The following is an 18,088-nucleotide window of genomic DNA, read 5'->3' on the forward strand; positions in this document are numbered from 1 at the left end:
GCCCTTGCCAGGCAGGGTTGTGTAACCAACCTGAGGCCTGCACACTGAAGGAGCTTCCTGGCTAAGCTGTGCTGGGCTGGCTGTTTCTCCCTCCCAGACAGGGGGGAGAGGGAGGATCAGCCAGGGATGGAGACCCTTTCCCAGGCTGTTTTTTCTCCTTCCCAGTCTACCCCTGCCTCTGTGTGTGTGTGCCTGGCAGCTGTGCTGTGTCACACTTGTACCAATACTGTGTAATTTTTAAAAACACTATTCGGGAGCAGTGCTATTCATGCTCAAATTGTTTTAAAAGGGGGTAGAGAATCATGACAGCATGATGAAAGCATCAGAAGGTGGATGCAATTCCCATCTTGTGTTAGAGGGAAACCACAGCTAACAACAGGGAAAAGTCACACTAACCTGTGCTGTGTGGAAATTCTCTGCTGCAAATACAGATGGACCAGCAATTGCACAGAGAAAAGCCTTTCTCTGTGTAAGCACCTCTGATTGGGACCCAAAACATCTGCAAGTATTACCTGCAATATGCTAGCTGAACATTGGCATGGAGTGACAGGCGCTCTGTTCTGCATATGCTCACCCCTTTCTGGTCAAACTACTGGCCCCGTAGTAATTGTTAACAGGATCGGTGCAATGTTTAGTCATCTTGGATAAGGAACTTACAAATTCAGATTTTTGTTATATGACATTATTTGTTTATTATGTAGATATTTATACCCCGCTTTTGTCCCCATCGGGGTACCCAACACAGCTTACAGTGTAAGTCTCCTCCTTCTGTTAATTTTTACAGAAAACAACCCTGTGAGTAGGACTGCCAACCTCCAGGTGGTGGCTGGAGATCTTCCACTATTACAACTGATCTCCAGGCGATAGAAATCAGTTCCCCTGGAGAAAATGGCTCCACCTCCTGGTATTTCCCAACCCAGAGCTGACAAACCTACCTTTGAGGTAGATAAGGCTGAGTGGGAGTAAGTGGCTGGGCCAAGGTCACCCAGCAAAATTATGAAAAGAGTAACCTGTGATTTCTGCTCACATACAGATATTTCATAAACAAAACTGAATGAAAAAAGGGGGGTAGGGAATAGCCGAAAGGAGGAGGAAACTGACAAGTTGGGGGATCAGAGAAAAGGAGAAGGAAAATGGGTGACTGTGCTGGTTGAAATGGGGGAATGGATTATTGTGCATGTTAGTGGGGAGTGAGGCAATTGGGCGCATTGGGAAAGGGGGAAGGGGACACTATTAAGCAGAGCAGGAAGATTGAAAGTGGGGACCAGTGAGGGGGTGGGACTTCTTTCCAATGCAAGTCTTTGTGGGTCCCCCTTTTGTTATCCCAATATTGTGGATTGAGGCACACAAACAGTAACTTGGCTAAAGGCACCTGGTGAGTTAGTGGCAGAGACAAGATTTAAACCATGGAGGAGCTGCTTGGCCTGTGCTATACCACTATTTTTAAGGATACTTCATTACTGTAGTTTCTGTTGCAGAACACATAACATATAGTTATTGACATATTCTTAGCCTCAGACCATTATTGTGTTGAAGCCCAGGATTTAGAAACTAATTACAAGTCTTAAATAGATAAGCCTATGGAGCTAAATCATGCAAATATTGCTATTTGTGGAGCTAAATATACCAAAACTGTTTGAACTGCTGACTTAGTAACTGGAGCTGGAAAGCAATCTGCAAGATTACAATAAATCTGAAAACAATCCTCAACTCTTATTTCTAACACACACATGGAAATAATGGTATAACCACTATTAAACAGCTACAGGGAATAACTGCAGCTATGTAAAGGGAAATGTTTATTTTCAGGCATGGTGTGTTAATTAACCCTCCCATAATTATTTCTGTACTGGTTTTTATTTTAATTATACATTACATGTAATTGTTTGCTATAAAACAAGAGGGTATTATAGAAGTGTTCCTTTTGGCAGGGAAAGTACATAAGAAAATAGCAGCTATAATGAGAGATAAGATGTCGGAAGGAGTGGATTTTTGCTGATTCATTCAGCAAAAGTTGTTCCTTGATTACAGATATAACCGAGGTCATGTATTTTCATGCATGGACCAATTTCCACTCATGGAGCATTAATTTCTCACCTCTCCCTTCTTGCTGAAGCCCAAAATGAAGAAGAAGAAGAGTTGGTTTTCATATGCCGACTTTCTCTACTTTTTAAGGAGAATCAAACAGGCTTACAACCTCCTTCCGTTCCCCTCCCCTCCTGAGAGGTCTGAGAGAATTGTGACTAGCCCAAGGTCACCCAGTAGGCTTAATGTGTAGGGTTGCCAGGTCTCTCTTCACCACCAGTGGGATATTTTTTGGGCGGAGCCTGAGGAGGGTGGGGTTTGGGGAGGGGGAGGGACTTCAATTGCCAAAGCAGCCATTTTCTCCAGGTGAATTGATCTCTATCGACTAGAGATCAGTTGTTATAGCAGGAGATCTCCAGCTATTACCTGGAGGTTGGCAACCCTATTCATGTGTACGACTGGAGAAACCAACCCGGTTCATCCTCAAAAGGTTTCTTTTTTAAAGGTTAGGAGTTGTAGTCAAATGCACAATTATTATGGCTGCTATAATAGCAATGTTATTGACCATTTTAAGGCACCTGGTTTTGTTGTAATAATTGTTGAAATGTGTGATTTTAAATTGTTTTAGCTGCTCTGATCCTGGCTGTGGCCATGAAAGGGCAGCCTATAAATCAAATAAACTAAACTAAACTAAACTACCCTATCTTTTTTTTCTTTTTCATTTTAAGGTAATACAGCCATTTTTTCTCCCTGAATTTGTAAACAAGCTGGGGTTCTCATCAAAATGAAAGGAAAATTTAACCTTCTGTAAGCCACCTCCCAAGTACATAATAGAAAAACACTTCCCGCCCTGCCTGGTAGAGGTGTACATGAGGCAGTTTTCACTGCATTCCAGCTACATTTTCTGTACCATACTGAATCTCGCTCAAGTAGATCTCTGACCTTCAAGACTGGCTTTTGGGACATCATTGGGACTTCACAGTTGATTAGGGTTGCCTGGTCCCTCTTCGCCACCGGTGAGAGGTTTTGGGGACAGAGCCTGGGGAGGTCGGGTTTGGGGAGAAGAGGGACTTCAGTGCCATAGAGTCCAATTGCCAAAGTGGCCATTTTCTCCAGGTGAACTGATCTCTATCGGCTGGAGATCAGTTGTAATAGCGGGAGATCTCCAGCTACTACCTGGAGGTTGGCAACCATTCAGTGGATGGGGGTCAAAGAAACACTCTAGTATTGTCAAAGGCTTTCACGGTCAGAGTTCATTGGTTCTTGTAGGTTAACCGGGCTGTGTAACCGTGGACAGTGTCTCTCAGTGTCAAGTGTGTAGGAAGAGTAATATATAGTCAGAAAGGGGTTGGGTTTGAGCTGAATCATTGTCCTGCAAAAAGTATCAAAGGTAATGTGCTAATCATTGTCCTGTAAGTATCAAGATAATGTGCTAATGAGGGTGTGGTATGTTATTAGCACATTACCTTTGATACTTTTTGCAGGACAATGACTCAGCTCAAACCCAACCCCTTTCTGACTATATATTACTCTTCCAACACACTTGACACTGAGAGACACTGTCCTTCAGTGTTACACCTCTGAAGATGCCTGCCACAGCTGCTGGCGAAATGTCAGGAAAGAAAATACCAAGACCACGGTCACACAGCCCGGATAACCTACAAGAACCAATAAACACTAATAAAAACAATATTCACAATCCATTTATTTACTTACCTTATTAATAGGCCACTTTTCCCACTGAGACTTGGAGGATACAACGGTGTTTCTGTTTTCATTCTTTCCCCCTCATGGCTGACCTTTTCATACTCTATTCTATATCAGTTGGTAGGAGTTTCTGTGAGCCATAAAACCTGCTTTCTAAAACACCCGAGCAAAATCATTGCATTTTGCTTTTAAGAAAAGTCAGACATTGTTGTAACAGCTGCCAAGGCGGATTCCAACTTAAGAGGTAATGTCCTTAAATGGTTGCAAACACATCTCAGATTCTCACAACCTGTTAGAACTCAATCACATAGTAAAAGCATCAAATAGTCCAACAGTCCCACTTTGAGCCAGGCAAAACCACTTTTGTCTTTCACAGGATGGTTCTCTTTATAAAAAGAACTATGTGTTAACCTGTAGAGGCTGACAAGGGGGAAGATAAAGCCTTTTCATTGTTAAGTGTGAAATCAACAGCTTTTTTATCTGGAAAAGACACAGGTATTCTGTCTTCCTCTCTTGCATCCACTGTGAATGTTCAGTAATGGGTAAAATGGTGCAGTCCATGCTCTTCATTTCAGTGATGCCATAAACAAAAGTAAAGGAAGTAAAATGTTTGAGGTGGCACATAAGGTGAAAACTGTACAATGATGAAAACCTAAACAGTTAAAAGCAGTATCCAACAGTGTGAACTAATATTCATAAAATGGGCCCCGGGTAGGGTTTCCAACTCCAGGTTGGGAAACTCTTGGAGGTTTTGGGGTGGAACCTGGGTAGGGTAGGGTTTGGTTTGGTGAGGGCCCTCAACAGGGTATAATGCCATAGAGTCCACCCTCAAAAGCAGCCATTTTTTACCGCAGAACTGATCTCTGATGTCCGGAGATCAGTTGTAATTATGGGAGATCTCCAGGTCCCATCTGAAGGTTGGCAAACTGATCCCCAGGCTAGTAGCAGGCATTGAAAAATAGCAGCTGAAATGAGGGAAGTATTAAATTAAAAGCCTGTGTAAAAAGGAATGTTTTGGCCTGGTGCCTACAAGACTGTCTGCTTCATCTCTGCAAGCAGGGGATAACTGAGAGCTTACAGTAGAACTTACTGTCACACTGAATTGTATCCCTTGAGGAACTGTAGACTTAACGTGAAACTATGTTGGATTGAATGTTGAAGACAAATTACCATGATTTGGACTTTATAACAGGATTTTGTGAGATTGAACATCGGGCTGAAGAAAGCATCTTGAAACGGCCGTCCCCCATCTCATTCTTTTGGATTATACCATTCTCTGGATATCCTACTTAAACTGGACTTTTCAACCATACCATAAGAATAACTGCACACTTGCATGATTTGCATTAAGGATATTTGTATACCTTGTATGGCTGACATTATGAAGACCTTGTATATATGTATTATAGTAGTAGGATAGTACATATTGTTGTGTTGCGCTATTTGTAATTTGTCCTAATCACTAATAATAATTTTGTAATTTTGTACCTTGGCTGTGCTGATTTCCATACCTCCAGGTACTAGCTGGAGATCTCCTGCTATTACAACTGATCTCCAGCCGATAGAGATCAGTTCACCTGGAGAAAAGGGTCATTTTGGCAATTGGACTCTATGGCATTGAAGTCTCTCCCTTCCCCAAACTCTGCCCTCCTCAGGCTCCACCCCAAAACCTCCCGCCAGTGGTGAAGAGGGACCTGGCAACCCTGTTTCTTACTATTGCCAGATCTAACATGTAGGCACTCCCAAATCCATTCCCCAAATAATCTGGAATATAAAAATAACATTAAACTGTGTTGGGAAGTACAGTAATACTAACAGTGTTTTCTTCTGCAGTTAGTTTGTAGGCCATTTATTTGACAGAGTAGGGTAAATTATCAATAAGAATAAGTTGAATCAGTTGATCCATCAGTTCCCTAGCTGCACTTTTTCAATGGTATCTTCCCGTTTAATGAATAGAATCTAGTCATAATTTTAACACAAAGGATGGTTCATTGCTAAATCACTTTGATTACAGACATTTAACCAGGCAGTGTTGGCAACTAGGGCTGTCGATTCGGTTCATCCCGAACCGAAAAACAGCCGAATTTCCCCTGATTCGGCGGTTTTTAGTTCGGATGGAACTGAACTCAAAAAAGGCGGGAAACGGGGAGCTGAATTCAGCGAGTTTGGGGTGTTCGGTGAATAAATTCAGCAAATTCAGGGTTCAGCATCAGCATAACCGTCAGTTAGTAAGCAGCATTCTCCTGCGGCCAATCGGTGGCCAAGCTGGGTCTTCTTCTGGCCAACAGTCGTGATTGAGTGCATGAGCCCAGCTGCTGCGCGGCCTGGGGAGAGAAAGAGAGAGTATCTGTTTGTGTGTGAAAGAGATCCCCATGGGGGGGTGCGTGTGCACATTCGAGCCATTCCGTGGCTGCAGGGGGCACATTTTTGGGGGTAGAGCTCCCAAACTTTCAGCATAGCTTCAGAGGACCGTTCTTGCAAGAAACCCTAAGTTTTGTAAAGTTTGGATCGGGGGGGCGAAATATGGGGCCGGGAAGGGGCCCTTCCACTCTTAATGTGCATCTCTGACAATGGGGGTTTGCAGTTAGCAGAGCTTGCCTCCCATGCCCAAAGCTCCCAGCCCCCACAAACAGCTGAGCTGTGGGCAGCAAGGGCGGGGCAGGTGCGAAGAAGATGGAACGGAAGACATCCACAGTAAGACCCATTTTGGGTCTTTTCCCTATCATTTTTCTCCTGTGTGTGTGTGTGTGGGGGGGGGGAAACAGAGTCTGTGTGGGGGGGGGAGGGAGCAGTTTCTGTGGGTGGAGGGGAAGCCAAAGGGGGCTTTCACCCATTCTGCCTGGGGTGTGTGTGCCCCCTCGAGTCTCTCTCTCCCTGGTTTGAGGGGGGATTATGTTGTGTGTCCTCAGGTTTTCCCTCATTCATAAGATCGGTTAGGTCTATTTTGATGTATGCTCAAAACTGGTTTTCAAATTGTGACTTAAAGAATGCATTTTCCTGGTCCTGAGTCCGATGCAAAAGGGGAAATTCCACCCCCTCCTGCTCCTTATGCTTATCTAGCATGCCTCTGTCCCTTTCCATGGTTTGCAAACTCCCAGGCATCACGTGTTGCTTTGCATGGTTGCAAATGTGTTGCTTTGCATGGTCTGCATGGTTTGCATGGTTGCAAATATGTTGCTTTGCATGGTTTGCAAACTTCTTTGCACCTGCCCCGCCCTTGCTCCCCCCAGCTCAGCTGTTTGTCGGGCCTGGGAGCTGAGCGACAAGCTCCGCTAATTGCAGACCCCCATTGTCAGAGATGCACATTAAGGAGGGGGACCCCTTTCGGGGCCCATATCTCAGCCCCCCCGACCCAATCTTCACAAAACATGGGGGTTCTTGCAAGAAGGGTCCCCTCAAGCTACGCTGAAAGTTTGGGACCTCTACCCCCCAAAATGCCCCCCCCCCCGGAGCCATGGAAAGGCGCTATTGTGTTTTTAATGGCTTTATTCTGCCGAATTTTTCCCCGACCTCCGGATCTCATGCCGAATTGCACGGACCCGAAGCGGGGGAGTTCGGACTTCGGCTTTTCCCAAATAAAAACGGGCCGAATTTTGCCAAATCTGAATTCTATCAAAAAAAAATTTTCAACAGCCCTATTGGCAACTAGGGTATCCGGGTCTCCCACTATGGCAGGAAACCTCCTGAAGTGCTGATGGGGAGAATGGGGACATACCCCAGCATTGAATGGCACGCTGACATCACTTCTGCTGAAAACCAGAAGTGGTGCCATGGCATGCTCTAGTCTATGCAAAAGCTCCATTTCCTCATGCTGATGTTTCAGGCAACAAGATGAATGGCAGGGAGGCCTTCCACTGTAACAGAGAACTGGCAATCCTAGGTTGGATCAGTTTCCTATAGGGCTGCCAACACTGCCTAATTAAATAGCATGAGATATTGAGGGCAGTGCCAGCAGAGAATGTCGTTTGAGGAGATGATGTCAATTCCAGGTTATACTCTGGGAATTTCCTCTAATCTCTATGGTAAAGACTATAGAGAGTGGGATTCCTAGAGCTTCATGGAGGCATTTTCCCACCATTTTTTCTTCCACTCCTCAACTTCTTGAGGGCAGGGGATTGGGTCTAACTTTGGGGGTTTTCTCACCACTGGCAGGTAAATAACAAGCCTAAACCATTTATGCTTTGGAGGGTTTGCCTCTCAGCAGATGCACTGTTTTGTGATATGAATTTTTTAAATCCTATACATGGGGGCTTCTTGCTCTGAAGAAATTCCATGAGTTGAAATGAATAACAGCAGAAAATTGCCCAGCTTTTTTTAAAATAACCAAAAGTGTAATAACTTATAAGATAGTGTACATCACCAACCAATACATATAAACAATCCTATAACATCATATATATGTCTAAACCAATCCAGCTAATGGAGTCCACATTGTGTTCCTATCAATGCAGGAGCAGATATAGTAGCTGCCATGGTTGATTCCTGAAGAAGATGCGGGTCGAAACAGGGCGATACCCAGACCCCTGTAGCTTTGCAGCACTGACTTGGCTAGTTTGTGAGACCTGTGGTCTGTCCATGAAGAATTGTGCATCTGTCAGGATACTACTCCACAAACGTACCATATGAAGAATTTCTCTTTTCAACTTACCTGAGGCTTGGAAAACGTGAAACTTTGCAAAAAGGAAGTTGAGTGGCTGATAATAATTATCCAATGTGGACTCTATTAGCTGGATTGATTTAGACATATATATGATGTTATAGAAATTCCATGAGTGGCAGGAGTAAATTTCTGCTATGAAGAAATCATCAACGAAAATGTGGGCCATCAGAGACTTTCCCCACTGAAAATGGTACAGTGTAATTGGCTGTTGTTGTTTTTTGTTTTTTTTTGACAACACATCACCAACCCCAGTCAGCCCTGCTGCGGGAGCTCTGTCTGCCCTGTCGCTGAAACCAAGATGGCGAAGAGGTGCACGATCCCCATCTCTCTTTTTCTCGGTCCGTCTCTCTCGGTTTCCTCCTGTGTACTGCTTCAGGCTGCAGCCAGGGGTGGAAGGGCCTGGCATGCCTTCCCACCCCACCTCCTCCCGCCTGCTGCACAGAGCCTCGCCTCCTCCTGAGAGGCAGGCTTACTTTCTCCAGCTGAGGGCTGTGAAGGAGTGAGGAATTGGGAGGGGAAATGGAAACGGGAGCTTGGGGGGCATTAGAAAGAAACCCGCAGTCGCACTTATTTGCAAAAATTGTGCTGATTTACCTTGATTTGTGATTGAGGCAAACTTTAAATTCATGCCAAAACAGGTTCCTAAACCCACAGAACAAGTGCGGGGAGGCCACTAGGTAACTGCTGAATTATGGAAAAACCATGAAGAACTCAAAAGAAGGCCTGGGGCAGTTCCATGGGGATCATGCAACTAATAACTGAGTATAAATGGCCCTAATGTCCCAAGTATCGACAAATAGCATTAGGATACACAGAGTCCTAATATTGGGTGATTGCCATGGGTCTAGAGGCATTAAAGGGTATTAAAATCCAGTATCCAGTTCTTCCATTATATCATATTTTCTGCTATCTCTATGGAAAGACTAGCTGGAATAATACCTATTTTAGCTAGTTCAGAAACTTCCTGCTTTGAATTTACAACAAATATTTGTTCTATAATTACACTTAGGTTAATTATTTGGGAACATTTGACTTTGTCTCACCTTTTATGTTTTGGCTACTGGGCTAAAATGAGAGTGAATGAAAGTAAAGGTGATCCTGGTGTTATATATTTTCCCTATAAATGTTACAGTTGGCTTTTTCATTATATTAAAGGCACAAATCAGACTGCCGCACTATTGGCCTGGCAGAATTCATACTGCATAAGCCACTAAACACCATCTCTCCTTTAACCCCAATTCATTTCAATGGGAAGGATTTTGCTGACCATGCATAGCATCTTGTTCTTTTATGGAATAACTAGATTGGGGTTTTGCACTGGAAAGAGCAGCCGGGTTCTTATGGATCATTTGCAAAAGCTATATCATAATATAAAGTGATAAACAGAAAATGCTTGTGCCAACAGACTCTTTCTGATGGACCATTTTAAAACTTATGTTAGCCGAGGGAATTAGAGGAGACCGTCTATGTGTGCAATAGCCTGTCATCTGTCACCGTCGTTCAGTATGAATATTTAGCATAACATCCAAATCGCAAGATGTCATAGTTCCACTATACACTGCATTAGTCAGGCTGTGCTTGGAGTATTGAGTGCAGTTCCGGAGGCCTCACTTCAAAAAGGATGTAGACAGAATCGAGCAAGTGCAGAGGAGAGTGATGAGGATGATCAGGGGCCTGGAGATCAGCCTCACTTTGTTCAATGGGTCATTTTCCTCATTTTTATTATTTTTATTTTGTAAATCTCTCTTGTCTCTGCGGCAGCCAGGAAGCCTCTGAGGAGGCAGTGTGGCTCCGCTGTTTCCAGCCGCAGATCCAACCCCCCTTTTCAGGATTGCGTTCTCAAGTTGCTTTTCTACCCAGACAATATTTGTCAGCTTTTCAGGTCTTATAATCCATTATTAAAGTTAAACAAAAGGCAAAAGAAAAATGTTTTTAAAGAAGCAAGCAAGAAAAGAAATAACATATATCTTAATTGTTGAAATTCTCACAAGCCATGATCATTTAATTTATCCCATCTATTCTTTAACTATTGTTTAACTTTCTGTACCAAGTACCTTAATTAATAGTAGCCAAGTGTCTTAAATTATCAGAAAATCTGATACCTCAGTATCTTACTTTTTAAATATAGCAAATCAAATCTTGATCTGAGCTAGCTGTAATTCATGGACATTGACATGCAGTTAATCCAATTTATCCTTATTAATGTTATATCCTTTAATTTGATCTCTCTCTCTATTCTGACACCCTTTAACTGAGAAGACACTGAGAAGATACATTACTATAACAAGAGGCTCAATTCCTGAAAATGAAAATATGGGTAGCCCAGATGTGTGACTCTCAATAGTGTTAATTAATTAGTTGACTTCATATATACCCCACCATTTTCTTCCAGTGGGGACCTAAAGTGGCTTACATTATTCTTCTCATCTCTTTTTTATTCTCACAACCACTCTGCAAGGTAGGGTAGGCTGAGAATATGTGACTGGGCCAAGGTCACCCAGAGAGCTTCCGTGGCAGAGTGGGGATTTGAACCCGCGACTCCCAGATCATTTTGATCACTGCACCACACTTATTGGTTTAATTGTTTATTTTAAGGAGTTTTTTAATTGAGAATGTGTCAAAGAATTGTTACACTGTTGATATTTGATGTAGTAGATAATATGCATTTTGAGTCTGTTAGGAGATCTCCATGGTAATGTTGGTTGTGGACATCGCATGTGACCTAGTTAAAGTGATGCTTAATAAACAACCTTAAAGTGGGCTAGTCTCTTTAGATCCTAATGCCCCGGTCCTTATACCTTCTATATTCATGTAGAGCAGTGGTTCCCAACCTTTTTTTGACCAGGGACCACTAGGACTTTTTTGTTCGGTGCAGGGACCCCAAGGTTCAAAATAAAAATTCTGAGAATTTGAAAATAAACTTTAATCATAACTGTTAGTTAAACATTAAACTTAGAATAATATTTGAATATATATATATATATTATAATAGAGAACTTTTAATTGAAAATATTAATTTATTATGGGTTTATAACTTTGTTTCGCGGAACTTAATTTAGTTCTCGTGGACCCCTGGGGGTCCGTGAACCCCCGGTTGGGAACCAGTGATGTAGAGCAACTGAATAGTGGAAGCTGTAGACATACTCAGATGTAAGAAAAACAAAGTCTGCAAGTCAAGAAATGATGTTACATTTGTTGCTCAAGTCACACTCCTAAGTATGCACTAACATATTACTTTATAAAGGTCATAAAGGCACAGTTTTCACCTACCACAACAGCTTTATTATCCATTATGCCTAGCTGATACTATTATGTTTGTACACTCAAGAACAAGCACAGAACACCTAGCCTTAACAAGAATATAGTGTCTAAACTGGCCCAGGATCTCCATATCAGGAAAAGAAATGTACAAACCTGAATGTCAACATCACTATAAACTTCCTTCAAAAAGGCTGCATTAAGCTCAGTGGCTTAGTTGGAACTTTGAACCTCCGAAACTGATCTTGAAGACTGCAGCAGATATAGATGCCTAAATCACATTCAGAACTTTGTGTCCCTTAAATGTTATCTCAAGTGATATCTATGAACACAGGCTTTTCATGGCTGGGAAAAATGTTTTTCATATCTTAAGAATATTGTGTAGTCATTTGTCTATTGCTGTATAAGAAAGTACCCACATGGTTCAAATAATACTGTACTAATCCAGCAAAATGTATCATCAAAATAATGTGTTTTTTGTCTAACCCTTATTTATCTTGTGTATTGGTTAGTTTATGATTTTTTAAAAAACTTTTTGTATACAGAATTCTTGAACACATGAAACTGCCTTATACTGAGTCAGACCATTGGTCCATCCAAGTCAGTATTGTGTATTCAGGCCGGCAGCGGGTCTCCAAGGTCTGAGGGAGAAGTCTTTCACATCACCTACTTGCCTAGCCCCTTTAACTGGAGATGCCAGGGATTGAACCTGGGACCTTCTGCATGCCAAGCAGATGCTCTACCACTGAGCCACAGCCCCTCCCCTTCATGTATTATACCGTTTCCCTCAAAATACTGTGTAGTAGATTTTTAAAGAAAAAAATCTGAACTTGCTTAATTATAAGGGAAACCCCATCTTTGCACACATTCATTTTATGTTTCTTTTGCCAATAAACTCTTCAGTTACCTGGCGTTTTTTGATCCTAATATCCAGATAACCAGCCCCATTGACTTTACATTCTTTTCTCCATAGATTGATGAAATGCAGTGGGGAAAAGGAGTGAAGGAGATCCCTTCTTCTGTCTGCAGTCTTCCTTGTAAACCAGGGGAACGAAAGAGGATTATTAAAGGGATGTCCTGCTGTTGGCAGTGTGAGCTGTGTGATGGATACCAATACCAGTTTGATGAAGAAAACTGCAAGGTCTGCACCTACAATCAACGACCCAATGAGAATCGCACGGGATGCAGCCCGATCCCTATTGTGAAGCTGGAGTGGCATTCCCCGTGGGCTGTCATTCCAGTCTTCCTGGCCATGCTTGGAATTATTGCCACCATTTTTGTCATGGCAACCTTCATTAGATACAACGACACCCCAATTGTGCGGGCTTCCGGAAGGGAACTCAGCTATGTTTTATTGACGGGGATATTTCTATGTTACATCATCACTTTCTTAATGATTGCCAAGCCAGATGTTGCCGTATGTTCTTTTCGGCGTATCTTCCTTGGATTGGGGATGTGCATCAGTTATGCTGCTCTGTTGACTAAAACAAACCGCATTTACCGCATATTTGAACAGGGCAAAAAATCAGTGACAGCACCCAGGCTTATTAGCCCGACGTCGCAGCTAGCAATCACATCAAGCTTGATATCGGTGCAGCTTTTGGGGGTTTTCATTTGGTTTGCAGTTGACCCTCCCAACAGTTTCGTAGATTACGATGAACAGAAGACTATGGAGCCAGATCAAGCCAGAGGAGTCCTCAAATGCGACATTACGGATCTACAAATCATATGTTCCTTAGGGTATAGCATTCTGCTAATGGTTACATGTACTGTGTATGCCATCAAGACTCGGGGTGTCCCAGAGAATTTTAATGAAGCCAAACCCATTGGATTCACTATGTACACTACCTGTATAGTATGGCTTGCCTTCATTCCAATATTTTTTTGCACTGCCCAAGCAGCAGAAAAGGTATGTAGAATTAAGACATTTATATGAAATTGTTATGAAAATAAGTTGTGTGTTATAGAAATGAATTTGATGATAGGAAGAAAGTTTCTTGCAGGTACAGCAACACTAACCCCATTTTATTCTGCAGTTAGTTTGTAGGCCATTTATTTGATAGCATGGGGTGAATGATCAATAGGAATCAGTTGATCTGTCAGTTTCATGGCTGCATCTGTTTCAGCTATACCTTTTCTGGAATGATTAATAGAACCTAGTTTCATTTGAGCACAAGGAACGGCTCCTTGCGGTATCACTTTGATTATAGGATGTAAAATTAACATCTGTCAAAAACAGTTTTGTACCAACCCGCGTGTCTGGAGTTCAGATTAACGGAAAGAGCAAATTATTGCTGAGAGCGAAGGAGTCTGTCGCGCAAATAGGCATATCACAGACACATTTTTCATACTACAGATTCTGACTCAACTCTGTTAACATGAATAAGGCATGCCCGATGGTGAGTATTCAAAAGATGGTGAGAAACAATGTGCCACTGCTCTGACTTTTGCTAATAATTCTACTGAATTTGATCTATACAAATGACATCTCGGGGAGGTTTTCTTTATCTCTTTGTGAAGCTCCGCATGAATGGGAGTTCCATACAAATAAAACTAAGCAATAATACAAGGCCGTTGTGGTCAGTTAACTGTATCAATAGAAAATTACTGCAGTCAACACTTCCACCAGTGTAATTATGAATAAATAGTTTCATTTTTTTTAAATGTAATGGTGTAATTAAATTTTCTGAGTAAGTTTTTGAAAGCAGACTTCTGAGTGATTGAAGGAAAGGGGAAACTATCAAAGGGGAGACTGAATGGGAGATCTCTACTGCTCATCACTGAATTAGACCACAGTGCTGATTTCTCAGGACAAAATTGTTGGCTCTACATCCACGATCCCTCCTGGTTGGCATTTTATACTGTGACAGAAGCAGTGAGAGTGAGAGGCAATTTGAAGAAAAACGAATCATAAACAGAGATATTTATATCATTTATTTATTTATTTACGTATCAACAAAGAGAGAAGGCAAAGGAGAGTTCTGGAGCTGGAGATTCTTGCTTTAAAGTGGGTATGGTGTAGGATACGTGCATGTGAATGACTCCGTTTTATTAACGGGGTGGATAAAATCCCTGGTTAGGACCTGGAGATGGTGTCCTTTGTCTAATAGCACAGAATAAGATAAAAAAAAAGGTCCAGTTCCATGGATCGGTTTAAAAAATGGGGGGGGAAAAGTTTTTTAGTGTGTCTGAGTGCACAGAACCGTGTGCTTGTATACAGTTCTCTAGATGATGCTAGAGGAATCCGTCTCTCCTTTATCTAAAGTTTAGTTGCTTATTTTCTTCCTTTGCAAGTACCTAGAGGCCACTGATTATCTTATTAACTAAAAACATTCTCCTGGATGATCTAGCCTAATCTTCTATAATCATAGGATTCCCTAAATTTGAGCTATACACAGATAAGACTCATCCAGTCTGTTCTTAAATACCTCCAGAAAAGAACATTCTCCCACATTTTGTGTGGCACTGGTCTCTCAAGTTTCTCTTGAAAGCTCAGCTAAATCTATTTCACTACAACTTTTTTAGCATTCCTCTTACCCCCACACTCAACCTAGTTATGAAGGTCAATGTGTTCAATACTTCATTTGGAAATCAATCAACGACAACAAGCCAAGTAGTGATAGAAACAATACCAATGTCATTTCAGATCTATGAGCTGTGAGGCAAGAAAAGGATTATAGATGGTCCTGGAGGTTTGCGAAGCGCAGACACCTGCCTCGTCCTTGTGAAAAGCACAAAATACCCTTATGCATAAATGTCATTAAGGTCTTAAGAAATATGATGTTTGTGTAACCAATATTTCACAAGAAAATAAATATAAATGTTTTTGTGGTGATGGGGGAGGCACAGGTGGCAAGGCTGCCAACTGCCTGAGGTTAAATGCCCTGTCCCGTTAATAGAGATTTAATGGGATGTTATTTGTCAGGTGATGTTATTTACCCTGGTGCCATGGAAAATCTTCTTCCCATTTCCACACATTAAGCCTCTGTTAAAGGGGCAGCACATTTCCTGCAAGCCTGCTGCCAACCTGTACACTACTCCACCCAAACTACAACTTCCCTATTTCTCCCCTCCCCCATACTCCCATACACACACAAAAGAAAGAGATCAATAAGGTTCCCAGGTCCCTCTTCGCCACCTGCAGGAGGTATTTGGGGCGGAGCCTGAAAAGGGTGGGGTTTGGGGAGGGAGGGACTCCAATTGCTAAAGCGGCCATTTTCCCCAAGGGAACTGATCTCTATTGGCTGGAGATCAGTTGTAATAGCAGGAGATCTCCTGCTACCACCAGGAGTTTGGCAACCCTAGAGATCAACAAAGCACCATTGGTGGTGCTGGCAAGTCCCATACCCAGTGTTCAAATTAGCACATGTGAGAGAGGTCTCCTGACAAACCTTTGATATCCTTCATAAATGAAGTCAGAAGTAAAGAGGGAGGTGCACGTTGTCAATCTAGAGACTCTCAATCTGTCTGGCTACCCATCTGAATTAAAAATATGAAATTTAAACCATAGCCTGCCATTCTAACAACACTTCCCTAGGAGTGAGCCACACTGAATCTAATGGGGCTTACTTCTTAGTCTCTTGGTATTGCTCCCACAGTGTAGTTGCCAGATCCAGGTTGGGAAACTCCTGGAGGTTTGGGGATGGAGCCTGGAGAAGGACAGGGACCTCTGTGGGGTACAATGCCATAAAGTGCACCCTCCAAAGCATCCGTTTTCCCCAGGGGAACTGATCTCTGCATTCAGGAGATGAGCTGTAATTCAGGGGATCATCAGGACCCACCTGGAGGCTGGCATTCCAAGTCTTGATCCTTCTTTTCCTATTTGGTTATTTGGGGAGGTGACCACCTGTGTAATGCATGTGTAATGCTGATCTTGAAAAAGCCTTCAGTTCAGTTAATATTTCTTACTAAACATGTGCGTTTGTGTAAGGTTTTTTTTTTTTGTTTGTTTGTTTTTTGTTTTTTTTTTTGCAACTGGCAACCATTTGCCATAGATTGCAACTGCACATGAAATGATTTGGTGCATCCACATCTTATATTGGATAATATATTGTTCAGGTATAGATTAGAGTTACTGGGAAGAGGGAGAGTGAAATGCAGTTGTGTCCAATTGTTATATAGGATGCTCTACATGCATGTTTCATGTTTTCCCCCTTTCCCTGCAAAGAATGTGCTGTGTATAGTAAACCAGCATACAACAAGAAGCTGTATACTGGTGTAATGCAGGCAGTGCCACTGCATTTCTCGTGGTATGTGGTTCTGGAGGCATTTTATTCCATCTCGGGCATGGTTGTACTAACAATCAGTGCATCTTCTCATCTCACTTCTCTCATTAAGATCTATCAATGCAGGAATGGTATCGACTATGCGCTAGGCTTTTTCTTCTGAGAATTATGGGTCACTTGCAGTCAACCTCTGAATAGCATCTGGTGATCAAAACCTTCCGCTGCCACAGTGGAGAGTTCAGGGCAGCTAACATCCCTCGCACCCCATTTGCTGCCCAGCTAAGCACCATTATGTAGCACAGCTTGTTAACCTCGGCCTTTGAAGAGCGGTGTTGTACAAATGAAGTGCTAGTGATGCAACTGCCAAAATAATTGGCCTCGACAACAAAACTATTTTACATTCCTGAGCTGATCCATGGATACCTTGATCAGAAGTGAAGCAGCCTCCAAGAACTGTTAGGCTAATTATGGAAGCTATAGGTTTATGCGGGAATCAATACAAAGGGGCACTTGAAAAGAGCAGAAACAGCTCCAGTAAGGTCAAGGAAAGCTTGGCTAAATCAATAAGCCAAATTGAATCAAAATATTAGAATAGCAAAGTGAGAAGATAAGGAGGTGAGTGAATCAGCCCAGTTCTATAGCAAATTATTCCTGGGACTGACAGACAATGAATTTGCATTCTCTGGAACCTTCCCCCTTTACCTGCAAATAGATTCTCACTTTGAATTGTAATATTTCTATTCTCTTGAGACTGCAGAACAAGTATATGTTTTCCAAGAGTAGGAAAGACCAGCCAATTGCTGAGGATTCCTTCACACATAGCACTTTTGTGTAAGAAAACACATGAAGTGTGATCGTAGATCGTTGGGGGTGTTCAGCACTGGACTTGAACATTCCTTTTGTTATTAATTACAGTAATTACAAAAATTGGCATTTTGTAACTATAGTAATTACTATGAAAATGAAACAAATTCACTGTCTAAACATCCTTGAAAAACAAAAACAACAACACCATTATTTTCTTTCCTTTTCTGGTTTCTTTCGTTATTGCAGTCTCTGCCACTATTGGTTTAATTTTTACAAGGCAGGCAGTATTTTCCTGCTAAAAGGAATAGAGAGGTAATGATGTTCTTTAGGTTGAAAGGGAGAGAGGCTCTGGGCTTTCTTGATCGACTGCAAGCTCTAACCACTAATATTACATACATGTGTGAGC

General features: G+C 42.1%; 1 protein-coding gene across 2 annotated transcripts in view; it reads left to right on the forward strand.

Annotated features, from left to right (window-relative positions):
- GRM7 (glutamate metabotropic receptor 7) overlaps nucleotides 1-18,088 on the forward strand; it is a 577,049-nt gene that overhangs the window by 437,874 nt on the left and 121,087 nt on the right. For both annotated transcript variants that reach the window (XM_056855460.1, XM_056855468.1), the window contains exon 8: nucleotides 12,624-13,559. In XM_056855460.1, coding sequence (XP_056711438.1) covers nucleotides 12,624-13,559 — 936 coding nt within the window. The remainder of the gene's footprint in view (nucleotides 1-12,623; nucleotides 13,560-18,088) is intronic.

The sequence above is a fragment of the Euleptes europaea genome, chromosome 1 (genome assembly GCF_029931775.1).
Source record: "Euleptes europaea isolate rEulEur1 chromosome 1, rEulEur1.hap1, whole genome shotgun sequence".
In the NCBI taxonomy this organism is placed as follows: domain Eukaryota; kingdom Metazoa; phylum Chordata; class Lepidosauria; order Squamata; family Sphaerodactylidae; genus Euleptes; species Euleptes europaea.